The following is a 17,659-nucleotide window of genomic DNA, read 5'->3' on the forward strand; positions in this document are numbered from 1 at the left end:
CCTCCCCCGCTGCACATGTCCTTTCCACTGCGGACTGGCATGTGTAGGCGCTCCTCCCCGGGCCCGCCTCCTTTCTGCTCAGTGGCCATTTTCTCTAACTTGACAAGCGCTGCTGGACGCTGATAGCGGTGGCATCGTGGTCCGGGTCCCCCCTGCATACCTCTTCTCCGGTGTAAGGTCTGTGTATGCAGCACTGTTTCCTACCAGGCTCTGTAGTCTGACTAGTTGATCACAGCGCTGATAGTGCAGGGTCATTCTGCATTGTATGTGATGTAATGCTAGTACTACTGTCTGTGTGTTAATTTTCTACTGTCAGCCATTTTAACTATCCCTACTCTTCTCTGCTAAAGTCCTTGCGGTGCGGTGCTGCAGGGTGTTATTGCCTCACTGTACAAGTGGTGTTTTGCGAGGTGTCACATACAGCTCAGTTCACTCAACATGTCTGACAGTAAACGAGATTTTCCTCTGTGGCTAAAGTGTACCATCGGCGGAGGGTGATGGAACTTCTGAGGTGCTATGTAAGGTGTGTTTTTAATGTCACACCTGATTTCTGTCACTGCACCTGTGCAGGAGCAGCCCTGAGCTTGTTTTGCTAAGGCACTTACAACCCTTGTGGGCCAGCTGACGATGCCCCCTGCGTTGCCACAGATGGGGTTTTCACAGCACTCAATGGTGTCGTCTCCCATACAGGGGTACCCCAGTCTCCCATTCTCGCCCCCTCAGGTCGCACAAGAGCCGGCGTTGGTTAGTTCCCTGTCCACTACGGTGCAACACCTGTCGGTTGTTTTACAGGGGGAGTCATCATTGCGGCCGCATAAGCAACCTTTGCCATCTCAGCCTGCACAGTATGATCAAGATGATGTGTCGACTGATGACTGTTGTTAGACCTTTCTGACCAGGAGACTCTCCATACAAGAGAGGCGGAGTCTAAGGTATACATACTGGGCCTTATATGTGCAGTCCGTACGGCCCTAGTTACTGATGAGGACGATCTCCCCCGTGACTAAATCGAAATATGCCTTCTTTAAGGATATTAAGGGTGACGCCACTGTTTCCCCTATCTGGTCAGCTAGTGGACCGTTTAGAGGAGATGTGGAAAAATCCGGGTAAGTGGTACCAGCCTCAAAGATGTTTGGCCGTCTCATACCCTTTTGCGGATAATTATTTCTCAAAGTGGGAATCTCCTCTACAAGTGGACTTTTATGTCACACGCCTTGTGAAGAGTGCTACATTGCCCATGCCCTCAATGTCCTCCTTTAAAGGATGCTGCGGATCGCAAGGTTGAAATATGCCTGAAGTCCATTTATTCCCTTGCTGGGGGAGCATCCAGAAGGGCTATGGCCGTGTGCTGGGTGGCTGGAGCCATGGAGGGCTGGGCTGATAGATTGGAGGCATCTCTGGACACGGACTCGTCACCTGACCAGGTGGAGTTAATGGGTAATCTAATGGAGCGTACACACGGTCAGATTTGTCAGATTTGTCAGATGAACGACTGAACGATTAAACGATTTGAACGATTTGGACGATTTGACCAAAGTTTTGAACGATTTTTGACTGCATTAAAATGAATGGAATCGTCCAAGTCTGACTGCAAACCCATCAGATGTCAGATATCGTTATCTGACAAACGGGAACGCGCATCGTTGATCGTCCATCGTTCAGGCATGTCAGATATGAACGATTTTCCATCAGATATGAACGACTGAACGATTTTTAAATCGTTATCGTCCATATCTGAAGAAAAAATCTGATCGTGTGTATGCACCATAAGACTCGGCTACATGCATTAATGAGACAGCCTTGGATATAGGTCTCTTTGCTTCCAGGATCTCCTCGGCAGCAGTGGCTGCTTGCCGTCCCTAAAGGTTGCGCTCTTGGAAGGCAGATGCAGATTCCAAAAGGGGTTTGGAATGCTTGCCTTTTAATGGTCAAGTCCTATTTGGGCCTGATGTGTACAAAATTGTGGCTACTCTGGCAGTGGCCAAGTCTGCGTGTCTGCCATCAGCTACGGTCAGGGTCGGGTTTGTTGTCCACTTGGCCTTGCAGAACCCAGGGTAAGTCCAAGGAACAGTGGTTTTCGAGATTGACAGGAGCCAAGAGAACTGCAAAGCCGAAGAAACAGGCTTGGAGTACCAGACTCCCGGCTCCCAAGTCAGATGACAAGCCTTCAACCTGATGGGGCGGGCCTCTCTTTGGGGGACTCCAAAGTGGGAGGCCGACTTCTTCAATTTGCCCAGTGTTGGCGTCTGACCACATCAGACACTTTTGGCTAGGCCTCCCAGCCGGTTTTTCACCACAGGTCTTCAGTCCAATCAGGACAAGGCCCTGGAGTTCCAGAAAGTATTGCATTCTATGCTCCAGGCTGGGGTCATAGTGCCGGTTCCTTTGTCTCAGAGGGGATTTGGGTATTACTCCAATCTTTTTCTGATACAGAAACCCAATGGGTCCTACCGGCCAATACTCAACCTCAAATCCCTCAACACATTTTTGAGGGTTCCACGGTTCAGCAGCGATGGAGCCTGGGGATTTCATGGTGTCGCTGGATATTCAGGATGCTTACCTGCATATCCCTATTGTCTCAGCGAACCAGCGTTTCCTCAGGTTTGTAGTGGTCAATGGCCATTTCCAGTTTCAGGCTCTGCCTTTTGGCCACAGCGCCTTGAGTATTTACCAAAATGATGGCAGTTATGGCAGTTCACCTGCGGATGCAGGGGGTTCACTTGTTACCCTATCTGGACGACCTCCTGTTGGCGGAGTCTCCAGAGAAACTTCAGTGCCATCTGCAATTGACAGTCTCTGTGTTACAGAATCACGGCTGGCTGATAAATTGGAAAAAGTCCTCCATGATGCCATCAGAGGATGCTCCATTTAGGAGCTCTGTTGGACTCCCAACATCAGAGGATCTTTGTGGCGGAGGAAAGGATCTCTGCGTTACAGGCAAAGGTTCGCATTTGCCTGCGGAGTCGCCGGGTGTCTATTCACTTGGCAATGAGGTTACTGGGTCCATGGTGTCTATGTTCCACATGGTGGAGTTTGCCCAGTTCCTCTCCAGACCTCTGCAGAAGTTGATCCTCTCCAGATGGAATGGATTGCCCCAGCGGATAGAAACAGACAATGGTGCTTTCCCCGGAGGTACGTCTCTCTGGCCTGGTGGCTGCAGACAGGTCACCTGAATAGGGGGCGCCCCTATTGGATTGCGGACTGGGTCCCACTGCCGGTGTTCGGGTAAAGAACTATAGACGCAAGGGCTTGTCTAGTGGACACCCTGTTGGTCAGGTGGACCTTCCAGTATGCATACCTCTTTCCTCCTTTCTACCTTCCTCGAGTGATACGCAAATACAAGCAAGAAGGCGGCACGCTCCTGTTGATAGCTCCAGCGTGGCCCAGACGTCACTGGTATACAGACCTTCGGAGTCTCTCCGTAGATACTCCGATGCTGTTGCCTCTACATCCGGACCTGTTATCACAGGGTCCTTGTCATTACCCCGGACCTGAGTCGTCTGTCTTTGACGGCGTGACTGTTGAGACAGCCCTCTTAAGGTCCAGGGTTTTTTCCAGCTCTGTAGTTAACACCATGTTAAGAGCTCGGAAGCCTACATCTGCAAGAATTTACCATTGAGTATGGCATACTTTCTTTGAAAGGTGTCGCCCTAGAGGCTATGATCCTCTGGTTTTCTGGATATCCAGAGTGTTGGCTTTCCTACAGGCAGGTTTAGATCACTGTCTTCGCCTTGCTTCTCTGAAGGTGCAGGTTTCTGCCCTGTCAGTGTGGTTTCATCGTAGGATTGCTACTCTTCCTGATGTCCGCACCTTTATGCAAGGGGTACTTCGTATTCAGCCTCCCTTTGTTCCACCTGTGGCTCCTTGGGATCTTGCTGTGGTCCTGGGGGCTCTCCAAGGACTGCTGTTTGAACCACTGGGCTCAGTGGATTTGAAATGGCTTACAGCTAAGACTGTATTCCTTCTGGCCAGAAGGGTCTCAGAATTGGGGGCTCTCATGTCGACCCCCCTTTCTCATTTTTCATAGGGACAGGGCGGTGCTTCGCACTCACCCTAGTTTCCTCCCGAAGGTGGTATGTAGTTTCCACATCAACGAGGAAATCATAGTGCCGGCCTTTAATTCACCACACCTCATGGTTGGTGAGGCCACCTTGGGTGTGGTGCAGGCTCTAAGGATTTATGTTGACCGCACAAATTCTTTTAGGAAGTCTGACTCCTTGTTTGTCCTCTATGGCTTCCGGAAGAAGGGTTGGCCTGCCACTAAGCAAAACTTTGGCAGGATGGATTCGCATGGCAGTTTCTGAAACTTATATTCATGAAGGCCTCCTGTTCCATCCTCTGTTAGGGCTCATTCCTCTAGGTCTGTGGGTCCTTCGTGGGCAGCTCGACGTGGTGCCTCTGCAGTTCAGCTTTGCAAGGAAGCCACGTAGTCTTCTGTCCATACCTTTGTGAGGTATTATGCATTCTATACATTCGCCTCTCAGGATGCTTCTTTCGGGCGGCGGATTCTCCTTTCAGCACAGGAGCGTCCCCACCCTTAAAGGGTACTGCTTTGGGACATCCCCAAGGTATACTGTGGACACCCTATGGACCCTGAAGTAGAAAATATGAGATGGTAAGAACTTACCCTTGTTATCTCTATTTCTACAAAGTCCATAGGGTTCTGGAGGCCTGTCGCACCTGTACTGCAGATGGGCTCTGCTCTGGTCACCGGTTTTTCCATCTCCTTCTGGTGAGAATGTGATTCTTGTGTGTTCCAGAACTTTTTCTTCTCGCTCTTCTCCTCCAGCCTATGGCTTGTTATGTAACTGATTTGCCTTGGGTAGGGGGCGGGGTATAAGAGGGGAGCCCCAGGTGCATCCTGGGAGGCTGAAAACTTAACTCTGGTGCCCGATGTCTGACGTCATCGCCTATACCCCAAGGTATCCTGTGGAACTCTATGGACTTCGTAGAAATAGAGATAACAAGGGTAAGTTCTTACCATATCTCTATTTCACCCCCACTGATATTTTCCAGGCATGTTTAATCCAAAAGAGCACACAACTTACAATTTCAGTAGGGAACCTTTATAAGCAATCCTTACATTCTTTAAATTGTACTAGTATTATATATGATTGTAGAATCTGATCAGTTGCCGATTATATATCTTTTTTGCATTAAGCCGGCAGTTTTCATTAATGTTCCCATTAGTGTCTCTCCTAAGTGATAATTACTGCTGTTGGTGCTTTTTTTTATTTTTTTTTATTTTAGAAAGAGGTAGTTCTAAAACTGTTATGTAATAAGAATCTTTCTCTCTCTAGTGATCTGACTGAACGCAGACGTCTTAGGAGACTTTCTTTGGTAAATCGGACTTAATTACTTTTAAGTTGCAATTTATGTCACTGCAAAGGTTAAGGGGTCTATGTATAAATAATTGCGGTACTGCAGCAATTAACTGTCCAACTCGCCGACAATATTTTCAATAAAAATATCCTGGCCATGTACTACCAGGTACTCGCAGGGACAGTGGTTGTGGTAAACGCTGTCCCAACGAGTTGTATCCCTGGCATTTAGGAGGTCTTTAACAGAAGTAAAAGACTTCCCCGGGGGAAGCTGACACTGCCATGCATACAGCGTCAGCTTTCGGAACTGGCTGGGGGCTGCGGGGTAGAGCCACCATAGGCAAATAGTAGTTTACACCATCTGAAGATGGTGTAAACTACCGGTGCTAAACTCCAAAAAGCTTAGCCCATTGATGATAGGGACTGCGATCTGCAGTGCTAATTAGCTCTTTGCCAGAGATTTCTGTGACATCTCCTGCATTGTACTAATAGTACAAAGGAACAATATACAATTATGCAGAAACTGCATTTTATGTGACAAACTGTTTGGCACATAGGCCACTAAATATCAATCGAATTAGTGGGCACTGTTGATGTATTTGTAAACCTTTGGTGCTTTCCCTAGTGCTCAATGTACTTTGTCCAAAGAAAGCATTTCCACCATCCAATAAAATTTCATTTGTACACATCATCTTGTAGCTTTTAAAAACTGCACTTACTTTTTGGAACGATAAAACAAAAATAAGGTTTAGACTTGCCAGGCAGAGTAGTTTTTTGTTATTGCTTCAACATACTATAAAAAAACTGATCCATGTATACACTTGTTTCTAATTTTGGGGCATTAAAATTAAATAGCTGTCTATTGGTTATATAGCCTTTAGTGAAAACTACAGCAACATTTGAAGTTATACATTAAATTTCAATTAAGGATGTCCAAAGTTGCACATGGTTTACTGCCGATTGTGGCATAATCCATCTATAAACACCTGACAGAATAGCACAAGTCATCTGAATCCTGGTGCATCCTATAAATATTCACAATATAGTTTAGCACTTTAAAGGCTAGATTACCTAACCATGGATAGGCCGTATCTGTCTTATAGAGGTGATCCTTTGTTTATATAGTGCCACAAGATATGTGCAGCACTAGACAGTGATGAGAATACTATGACATAAATATTTCATAAGATAACCATAAACACAATGATTAAACAAAATACAGCGAAGGAGCAAAGGGTAGGTTAGAGAACCTCTGTCTGTTTTGGTTTACAATCAAAGATTAATACAGTCATATTGAAGTAGAACTGCAAAACTGCACTCACTAAGCAGTCTAGGAAAATAATCATGTTGCTTGCTTTTATGAAAGTGGTGTGTGAGAAATTTGGTTTTCAATGTAGGATTTGTGGTTTGTCGACCTTGTCATTTAATGTTTTGTATGTGGTTTGTTTGTTTTTTATAAAGATCTTGAAAGCACCACAGAGTCCGCTTATACCCCTTTCAGATATACAACCCGGGAAATTTCCTGCTCAGACCCGGGAATTTCTCCTGTGCAAATTCCCGGGTATTTGGTCGAGACCCCCCTTTCACACTACAGTGGCTACCTGGGAAATTCCCAGGTAGACCCCTTTCAGACAAGAACAGGGTTTTCTGCTTACCTGCCTCTTCTCTGCCGTCTGCTCCTCCAAGCCTATCCCCTCTCTGGCTGATGATGATGATGTCATCATTCAGCAGCCAAAAGCCGGCCAATCGTAATGCAGTTTTTTTTTTTTTAATTATAATTTTTTTTTGACATTTATTTTAATTCCCTGGTGGTCCAGCGGGAGTGCAGACGGCCCGCTGTGGCACTGCCGGCCGGTGCTGGGGGTGGTGAGCAGCAGCGCTGAGCGTCCTATAGGACGCTCTGCGCAGTCAGCTACATGCAAAAACTGCTTGGTGCTGCCCGGGAGTAGTAAATTCCCGGGTAGCACTATTCAGACAGAAGCAGGGTAATTTCCCGGGACTTAAGTCCCGGGAAAAACCCTGGTCGATTGCAGGGGCGGCTACCCGGGAATGTGTTCCCGGGTAGGTACCTTTCACACAGACATGAGAACCGGGAATTTTGGCCGAGGCAGGCCAAAATCCTGGGAATCTCAGCATGTCTGAAAGGGGTATTGGAGACCTTGGATATGGAAATGGGCTTTATCAGGTCAGTTTTCCATGTCTGTCAAACTGGACAAGTTACTTGTGAACTTTGGTTCGCTGTATATACTAAAGTGTGACCTAAAGATTACATTGTACTATACTGAAAGCATGCTGTGGTAACAATTACAGCAAACACTTTACCATTTCTTAATGTGTTAAATCTGCCCTATTTCTGATAAATCTGATGCTGTACACTTTGTACACGTCCTAAAGGGAAAGTGAGTTATTCATATTTAACTACACAATTCACCCTTATAACCTAGTAATGACAGAATTATTTGTACCCTGATGTTCTCATGGGGAACTGCCACTTATTAACATCAAGGATTCTATTGTTTAGAACTTTGCCCTTGAATATTAGCGCTTCCTATTGTGACCTTAAAGTGTTGAAAAAGTTGCTGCCAAAAAAGCGAAGACTGTGCCAGTACTTCAAAGATCTAAAGGGTAAAATGGCTATTTGGCTGCGCTAATGCAACAACGTTATCAATTTTTACAAAGTTTAATAATGTGTTCATTTATTTCAGATAAACAAAGTGTGTGTGTGTGTGTGTGTATATAAATATATATTCACAATACACATTAAAATGAGTGAAAAAAGAAAAAATATATATTAAAGTAGAAATAAATGCAGAAGATAAATAAAAATACAAAAACACTTAGGGGTATGATCCTAAGCTTTGTTTGAAGAGCCTATACATATGAAAATGCATTAAGGGCTTATGTTATAATTGATCTGGTTTGATTGGTAAAAAGAACAATGTAACTGTATTTGTGCATTTGCACATAAGTTATTCATAATTCACCAGTCAGTCACTGGATATATATAAAAACTGTCAATTGGATTGACATCCACGATATCTAGTCATTTGTTGTAAAGCTCATTAGTATGAGGTGGCTGAAATAATTTTGTATTCCGCATAATATAAAAAAATACTTTTGCGTGAACGAATAAGAGCTCACCCACTTGGTAATGACAGGGTCGCATCAGCGGAGTGTCCCTCCTTTCAATTAGGGTCTAAGAAAAGGCTGCAGACAAGCCAGTTGGTATGAAGGAGCTGTAACTTCTATTTTCCTTTATAGGTATGGTAATTAAGTTGTCTGTCCGGCTGCCGTGTTTTTAGATTTCCGCGATCTCACTGCAAGACCTTTTGCTTGTGTAATATAGGAATGGGTAGCCGGTCAGGCTTCAAAGGTGCAGATGTTTTGACTGGCTCTCCTGGAGTCCTATGACTCTGTGGTGTACAGAGCCTGTGCAGTGGTGCTGGTCCGTTCTTAGTGTCCTGGCAAGGTAAATTCAGCCTTGTGTTAAAGCGAAATGACTCTGGATGATTAGAAACTTGCTCAACGCGTTTCTGTGTGTTCCCACACCTTCATCAGGAGCGTGATTTTGGGAGACAAGTCAGTCTCTTTATGTGATCCAGAATTTATTTGCATAATTGGGATCATTCTCAGCTGTGAAATTGATCACAGTCTGGAACTAATTATGAAGCTCTGAATTTGTTCAGAAGCACAGTAAAAATGTGCAACTTTGTATCAACCTTAAGTTACTTTATAACACCTTATTTAACCCTTTCAATCTACACAATGTTACAATCAATCACTGTGGTGTCATAACCAGAAAGGAGAACATTTTACATATTAATTAAAAAGTGTTTATTTATTTCTATTCCCATTTGTTTAGGGATTTTGGAGACATCTTCCACAGAAGTGAAAGCCTTCTCCGGGGGGAAGCTGCGGCTGCTCATGTACACAGTGCCAGCTTCCGGGGCCGGACGGGGGCTGCGGGGGAGAGATCAAAAGATCTCTCTCCTGCTCCTGGAACCCCCATAGGCAAACAGTAGTTTACACCATCGGAAGATGGTGTAAACTACCGGGGCTAAATCATAAAAGCTTTGCTTTATTTGGAGTTTAGAACATAGGGGTCAGATCGTAGTCCCCATTAATAATAATTGAGGCTGCGACCTGCAGCGCTAATTAGCACCTTGCCGGAGATTTCTGTGAGATCTCCTGCGTTGTGCTATTAGTTGATAGTAACAATATATAAAATTATACAGGAACTGAAGTTTCTGCATAATTTTATGTAAAAAACTGCTTGATACATAGGTCCCTTAGTAGTAATTGAAGGTGGCTAAAGTGTGAGTGGTTTTTATGAAGCCGTATTATGCACCTGCAATAAGAAACTGGCATTTCTGCACAACTACTGATGAGTGTAGTATGGCTGAAACACTGCAGAAATCTTACCAGTCAACTGCTGCCAGCCATGGGTGGTGGTCTACTGATTCTGGAAGACTCTCCTTTGACTAGAGAGGACTTTTCTATGTTTAATATGCAGATCCACCTCTGTAGGGAAAAATTATGCTTTTGTAGAAATGGGGGCTGCTCCTTTATTATGAAATGCTACAGCTAAGATTTTCTAGCAAAAGCTCCCACATGCATGATGAGTACTAAGACATAATCTATTTAAATAAAGCATTTTATATTTTGGAATGTGGTGTTTTGTTTTTTATCCACTTGGTAGAAAGTCTTTTCCATATTATAAACAAATGGATCAGAAATGGGTACTTTTCGGGTATAAAAGTTCAGAAGAAATTGTAATTTAGGGGATCTATAGTGCATTTTATTTTCTGCGAGCCAAGAATCCCTCGACACCCTAATAGCCTAGCAGGAGGTGAAAAGTATATCATATGGTGCATACACATGTCAGATCTGAACGATCACTATTTTAAAGAAAATCTGATGTGAGCAACAATGATGCGTGTTCCCGATTGTTAGATAACGATATTTGACATCTGATGTCTTTGCATTCAGATTTGTCCGATTCCATTCATTTTAATATTGTCTGAAATCGTTCAAATCGTTGGTAAAATTGTTCAATCGTTCATCTGACAGACCTGACCGTGTATATGCACCAATAGAGGTAAATCAGGTGCGCTGATTAACCAGCTTGTATATCCTGACCAAACAAGCTGCTCACACAGCAGGATCTGCACCTGCTATACAAATAATGACACAAAAGGAAGAAAAGTGAAGCGTTGGATTAAGTGACCACTATTTCCAATATAGAAAATGTATTAAAATAACAATGAATCAATAAAATGCTTTAGCAGCACACGGATATACTTTCAAACCAGAGGATAAATACAATGTATGAAAGATGTGTGGATATGACATGAGCACATGCTGGGCACAGCGAGATGACATACGGAACCTCTAAATGAGTCCCTGTCCTTTGTGTCCTTAATGACGAGCTCTACTCTCTTGTCCACTCTCTGGATTAAATGTCCTGTGGTCATGAAAATCAAAGCCTTTTACGATGAGGAATGTATCCAGATGAAAGCCAAAGTGTCCGTGTGCACTGAAAGCCATTTAACCTTGACTCGTTTCTCTGGGCACAAGCACTCCCGGTTTCATCAGAAGGTGCACAGTATTTCAACCTTTGAAAGCAGAGCAGCCCTATTCGGCATCACTGCAGGCTCCACATACTGGATGGTGCCCCAGCTACAGTAACACACGATAGTGGCACCCGGTGAACTGCCAGAATCACAATCAGCGGCAGACACCCGGGCTCTCGTGAGGAGCATAGCGGGGAGCAGCCCCCAGACACACGGGAGCAGCACTCGGCGTACTACAAGAATTATCAGCGGCAGATACCAGGGATCTAGTGAGGAACATGGAGTATAATACATTCACCTGTTCCCCTCTGTTATCATTTGGACACTATATAACCATCTTTGCTTGCAATAAGAAACTTATCTTATATTTTTTCTTCGCTTGAGGCTAGGGTAATGAAAATCAGAGTGGATAATAGAGTAGAGCTCCTCATATCCACAGATCATGCATACATTGGGGGCGATTCAATTCAACGTGAATTGAATGGCGCCAGGAGCAAGTTATTTTAAATCAAAACCATGAGCGGTTTCATCCTGAACAAAGTGCTATACGCATTATACAGTCATGTCAACGTCTGACATTGTAAAAGTCGATGGTCCATTTTAGTGTTTAGACCTCTTTTAGGACTAAAAACACATTTGCAATGTTGACACAAAACCCATGTCAACATTCAGTACAAGCCACATTCCTATAACCTACTTTATCGTAAAGCAAACCATTAAACTTTTGATAAGCCCAATCATCTGTCTTCTCTCCTGTACAGACTGTCGACAGCCTATATTAAAAACCTCCCCCCCCTTCCCTCCATCCTCTGTTCGCCCACTATACTAAGCCTATACCGTGTTTATCAGCCTGGTTACCATGCTGATATGGCCACTTTCTTCTTCAGGGTCCATAGGCTCCACAGGGAGACCTTGGGGTGTAGGTGATGGAACCAAGTCCGGGTGCCAGTCACCTCAGTTTCGTTGGTGCCCGGCCGGAGTCGGGTCATCATTTTGCAGGGGGGGCTGTTTAGGCAGCACCTAAAGCTTATTTCTTTATTTTCTTTATTGTGATTTACAAGAATAGAGCGCGCAGCAGCAGACTGTCCGTGGGATATCTGCACTGCCGCTCCATCACCCCTCTGGTGCCGCAACGCCAGAACTGATCTGGGGATCTCAATGGGTGTTCCGGGGATCAGCGCTAACCAGGGCCCCCGGAGAGGACCCAGACTGCACCCGGACATCGGGACAGGTAAGACGGGACCAGTATATTGCATTTCTACTAGTATCCTACATACATGGTGGTTGCTTTATACCCAGTGCCATAATGTGTGCCATATTACTGTTACCCTTGCCTTTGCTAGACATAGCTGCAAACAGGCATCTGCGGCCATACTGCTATCAAGCAAATTATATGCTGCAGGCTTAACCACTTGCCTGGCACAGTCGTATCAGCTACGACCATACCAGACTGGGCTTTCCCTGACATGGTCGTATCTGATACGACCAGTCAGAAAAGCTCAGTGGGTGGCTGCTTGAAGATTATCTTCTAGCAGCCGACTATCTCAGAGGGACCTCCTGGTCCCTCTGCACACTTCATCTCTCCCCATGGGCAGCCCAGCACCAGCGCACCCACCCCCTGCGGCTGCCAAGAGGACAGAGTAGCCGCAGGGAAAATAGAAACAAGCAGCACTGTCCTGCTCTCCCACCACCCGCTAGCAGGAAGCCACTCTGCAAAGAAGGGAGAGCTGATGGCTCTGTACTTCTCACCTTCTCCCTGGTAGCAACAGCCCGGCGGCTGCAGACAGGACAGAGCAGCCGCCGGGCAAAGAGAAGGTAGCTCTGACGGCACTGTCCTTCTCTCCCTCTACCCCCCCACTAGCAGCAGCCCAGCAGCTGCAAACAGGACAGAGCAGCTGCCGGGCAAAGAGAAGGGAGCGCTGTCTTTCTCTCCCCCCACTCTGTTAGCGGCTCCCCGGTGGCTGCAGACAGGACAGAGCAGCCACCCAACAAAGAGAAGGTAGCGCTGACCTTCTCTCCCTCTCCCTCCACTAGGAGAAGTGGTATATGCTCAGTTCCATTTGCAAAGGCTGATCCTTTTCCAGGTGGAATGGGTTACCCATTGGATCAAAGCTCAGACGATTGTGCTCTCTCCAGAGGTGCATCTGTCTATCTTGGTGGCTACAGACCTCCTTGTTTAACCAAGGGCAGCCCCTTTTGGATTCTGGACTGGGTAATCCTAACAGACGCAAGTCTCCAGAGCTGGGGCACAGTGACTGGTCCGCACTCCTTTTAGGACCGTTGATCATCGGTGGAATCAACCCTGCCAATCAACATATTGGAACTTCGAGCTGTCTACAGGGCTCTCAACCTGGCCCAGCACATACTTCATGTAAAACCTGTGCAGGTTCAGTCTGACAATGCCACAACAGTGGCTTACATCAACCATCAAGGAGGTATTCTAAGTCGGCAGCAATAACAGAGGTGTCCTGCATTCTGACATGGGCCGAGAGTCACATGCCGGCCAATTCAGCAGTATTCATTCCGTGAGTTCTCAATTGGGAAGAAGACTTCCTAAGCCGTCATGACGTGCATCCCATGGAATGGTCGCTTCATCAAGAGGTGTTTCAACTCCTAGTGGATAGATGGGGTCTCCCAGAGGTGGATCTCATGGCCTCCCGACACAATCATAAACTGCCTGTGTTCAGGTCCAGAACAAGAGATGCCGAGGCAACCTTTTGTAGACTCATTGTCAGTGAGGTGGACCTTTCCAGTTTGCGTACCTCTTCCCTCCAGTCTCCCTTCTTCCTCTAGTTCTTCAGAAGTTCAGTGAAGACAGAGGCACTGTCCTGCATGTCTCTGCAATGTCAGTGTGGTTCCAACGTAGAATTGCTCTGCTCCCAGATATCCACACCTTCCTAAAGGGTGTCCTGGATTCAACCTCCCTTTGTCCTCCCCAGTGGCTCCTCGGGTTTTGGCAGTAGTTCTTCAGGTCCTCCATTTGAACCACTAGATTCTGTGGAACTTAAGCAGTTAACAGCTAAACCTCTCTTCCTTCTGGCTATTGCATCTGCCAGGAGGGTATCAGAATTTGAAACTCTCCCCTGTCGTTCTCCCTTTCTGATTTTCATCAGGACAGAGCTGTGCTTCGCACTCTCCCTGAGTTCCTTCCTAAAGTTGTTTCTAGTTTCCATATTAATCAGGAGATTATAATGCCAACCTTTCAATCACCAGACCTCTCAGCAGGTGAGGCCTCCTTGGATGTGGTCCGCATCCTCAGAATTTGTGGACCGTGCCAGTTCCCTTCGGAAATCAGACTCCTTGTTTGTACTCTATGGATTTCACATGAAGGGATGGCCAGCCAACAAACAAAGGCTTAGATTTCTTTGTATGACTATTTCAAAAGTTTACTAGCAGGCAGACCTGCATGTTCCAACTTCTGTTAATGCTCATTCTACTTGGTCTGTGGGTCACTCTTGGGCAGCTCACCGTGGTGCCTCAGCTGTTCATGTGTTCAGGCGGCCATGTGGTTTTCTGTCCAGACCTTTCTAAGGTTCTATTCCTTTGGGCTCCGGATCCTCCTCTCAGTGCAGGAGCGTCCCCGCCCTTATAAGCACTGCTTTGGGACATCCCCAAGGTCTCCCTGTGGAGCCTATGGACCCTGAAGAAGAAAATTAGTTATGTAAGAACTTACACTTTTTTTTTTATTTTTTTTTTATACATTTTTCTTTGGAGTCCACAGAGCACCCGCCCTGATGCACTTGGCTTCATTTGGGCTATGTTGCTGGTCACCAGTTTTCCGTCTCCTTCTTTGTGAGTATGTGATTTTTGAGTGTACCAGTCTTCCTTCTCTCTTATCCTCCTCCGGCCTTTGGCTTGTTACGAACTGAGGTGGCTGGGGGGCAGGGTATAGGGAGAGTGGACCCAGTGCATCCTGGGAGCTGAAAGCTTTAACTGCGTGGTGCCCGGATTCAGTTCCATCACCTACACCCCAAGGTCTCCCTGTGGACCCTATGGAATTCAAAGAAAGCGAGTTAACAAAGGTAAGTTCTTACCATAACTCTCATTGTCTCCCTCTGCTGCACATCTGCAGTCTACATGTTATTTCCATACTGCACACACTTTCAATTTTTTCAAACTAGTGGGAATTAGGGAAAGTATTATTTCTGATAACTGATTTGAAAAGACTGCACTTAATGAGGATCCTCTCAGAGGTAAGAGATCCTCTTTAAAGTCATGGATAATTCCTTGTTGCATTGTAAAGAGAAACGAGGGCTCACATGGTGGGAATGTTGCCTACAGCATAGTTTCCATTCTTTCTTTGTTATGGGCTGCTAACATCATTGATATTTACAGGTTTCTACTCTTGAAAAGCGGAGGAAACGTTCTCGACGAGCAAGCTTTGATGAGACTATAAGGTATTGTAAAGTTGTGGTTTTTTTTTTTTTTTTTTTTTAAAAGCTTCTTGAATATTTTGCATATGCTGTTGACTATCTGTAGGCCAGCAACTATTTTGGGGCTTCGCCACCTCACATGTATTATCAATATTTAAACCTGGGCACATTTCTCCAATATGTGATTTTTATGTATTTGCTTTTTCTTATGTGGTGTAGGTTTTTTGGGGACTGTAGGCAGAGAAAATGCTTGATGATCATATCATCTGTGGTGTTGTGCATATTTCTGGATGTGGGCCAATCCAGAGATGAGGTCACTACAGTATGTTGTAAATGTAGTCTTTATAAACGGGATGTAGTTGACATCCCGGCGTGTGGGATGGAGACTGTCTGAATACCGGCGCCAAAATCCCGACAGTACGCTGGCATCTCAAAGGGAAGTATCGGGATGTTAGGGTTGGGTAGCGAGGTTAGGGATAGGCACTAGGGGGAGGGTTAGGGTGCAGGGAGGTAAAGATTAGTCACTAGTGGGGTGGCTAGGTTTAGGCACCGCTGACGGGGTGTTGGGTTTAGGGTGCGGGGAGAGGGAGGTTAGGCTTGGGCACTAGGGGGCAGGTTAGGGTTAGGCACGGGGAGGTAGGGGTTAGGGGGAGACGTACCATTCTTATGGGTGTCTGGATTCTGGCTGTTGGAATGCCGCTGTTGGTATTTTGACCTGCGGAATCCCAACAGCCGGGATTTCATACCCGTTCCTTATAAACTGTTCATTGAAGGGGAAAAGTGAATATCAACTTATTTAACATAAAATAACTTCTCAAGCCAGAGAAGTAGTTTGTTTTTGTATTATAGTTGGTGACTTTCCTGTATAAAATTGTTTTAGACTTGTGTATTTTCTCTAGATACATTTGGAGATATGCAATTCTTAGCAATGAGAAATCCATGCTTATTGAAATATTCTGTCCTCAACAGAGTTTTCACCCAAGAACCACCAGCAACTGCAGCGGCTGATGCTAAGAATGCCGGTAAGCATTGCACTTGGTGTCGAGTGGAATACTCAAATGTTTCTTTGGCATATTGTGGAACGGGTGAACTGTGGTATACCTTTTTGAATCTATACAAGGAGCACATTCTAGCAATTCTACAATTCTTGTATACCCTCTGTGGTCTGTTATAAAGGAATGCTGTTTAAATGGCTAAATGGCTCCTGGAGCTCTGATGGAATCATCTCCATCCGTGCTCTTAGTCTATTTAACTGCATAGCTCACCAATAGTAAATATAAGTGTAGGGAGGGAATGTGCAACGCAGCATACCTAGTTTCCAATTGTCATGGCATGTTGCTCTAAAATCCCTTGAGACCCACAAGTTTACTATTTGTGTTGTGTGTTTTTCTACCGAATGATGTGTACTGTATTATACATCTTGGTGGATACAATTTTAAGGGGGGGTATCCAATTAGCAGCGCTACTACTTGATTGCGGTGGGGCTATTCTATTAACCCTGAGGTGCCGCCAGACCAAACACTTATAGTGAATGTTTTTTGGCACCTGATTTGTCACAAAAAAAATAATCCATGATAAGTGCTGTTTTTTCACCACCTAAATGGCGAAAACACATAGGCCCACAAGCTTATTGTATTCGGGAGACCTATCCTATTATTTAGAACAAAATAGGATGGGGTGAAAAACACATCCCCCCCAAAAAGGGATAATCGGAGAAAAATCCCAGTTTTTTGCAGATGGCAGCTATCCATTAGTGCCTGAACAATGTTGTGGCTAATTGGATACCCCCTAAGTCTCTATAATACTGGCTTATAGCATGGCTACCCAGTTCAGTGACTCTTGTTCTCCCTATTGTCTAAAATACATTACTAATATTATCCTCTTACATATTTATTATGGATGTACATTTTTTGTGCAACATAGTTCTTTGACATGCTACACATGAGCACTAGCTCAGCATGGGCAAAAAGGGCGCAGCTGTCTAACATTAGGGCCCCAAGTGGTGTGTGTGTGTGTGTGTGTGTGTGTGTGTGTGTTTTTTAAAAAGCCAGTATATTTTTATTTTTTCAAGGTTAAATATGTAGCCTTTGTTTGTGTTCTTTAACAGATCCTGACACAAGTGATGCATGCAATAATGAGTAAGTATGATTAGATAAACAACTGGCTAATGTGCTTTGCTTTATGGCTTCTAAAATATATGTTGGAAAATTAAAAGATCTATAATAAGCCATCAATGAATTTAGTGATAATATAAGGAGCCAGGCCTATTTTCCTCTCCTTTTTTCTATTCTTTTTAAAGATTGATGGAACATTTTAATTTATCATTAAGGGAAAATAATTTAACCATATTGTGGAAATCATCTGCATTATGTCCTTTGCATGCACAGATCAT

At 44.9% G+C, this 17,659-nt stretch overlaps 1 protein-coding gene across 3 annotated transcripts in view; it reads left to right on the plus strand.

Annotated features, from left to right (window-relative positions):
- Positions 1 to 17,659, plus strand: part of LOC148442377 (uncharacterized) — a 138,005-nt gene that overhangs the window by 8,156 nt on the left and 112,190 nt on the right. For all 3 annotated transcript variants that reach the window (XM_088464013.1, XM_088464015.1, XM_088464014.1), the window contains 4 exons: positions 5,301 to 5,340; positions 15,230 to 15,291; positions 16,237 to 16,289; positions 17,375 to 17,405. In XM_088464013.1, coding sequence (XP_088320139.1) covers positions 5,301 to 5,340; positions 15,230 to 15,291; positions 16,237 to 16,289; positions 17,375 to 17,405 — 186 coding nt within the window. The remainder of the gene's footprint in view (positions 1 to 5,300; positions 5,341 to 15,229; positions 15,292 to 16,236; positions 16,290 to 17,374; positions 17,406 to 17,659) is intronic.

This window comes from Taudactylus pleione, unplaced genomic scaffold, assembly GCF_031769625.1.
Source record: "Taudactylus pleione unplaced genomic scaffold, aTauple2 ptg001562l, whole genome shotgun sequence".
Classification (NCBI taxonomy): Eukaryota; Metazoa; Chordata; class Amphibia; order Anura; family Myobatrachidae; genus Taudactylus; species Taudactylus pleione.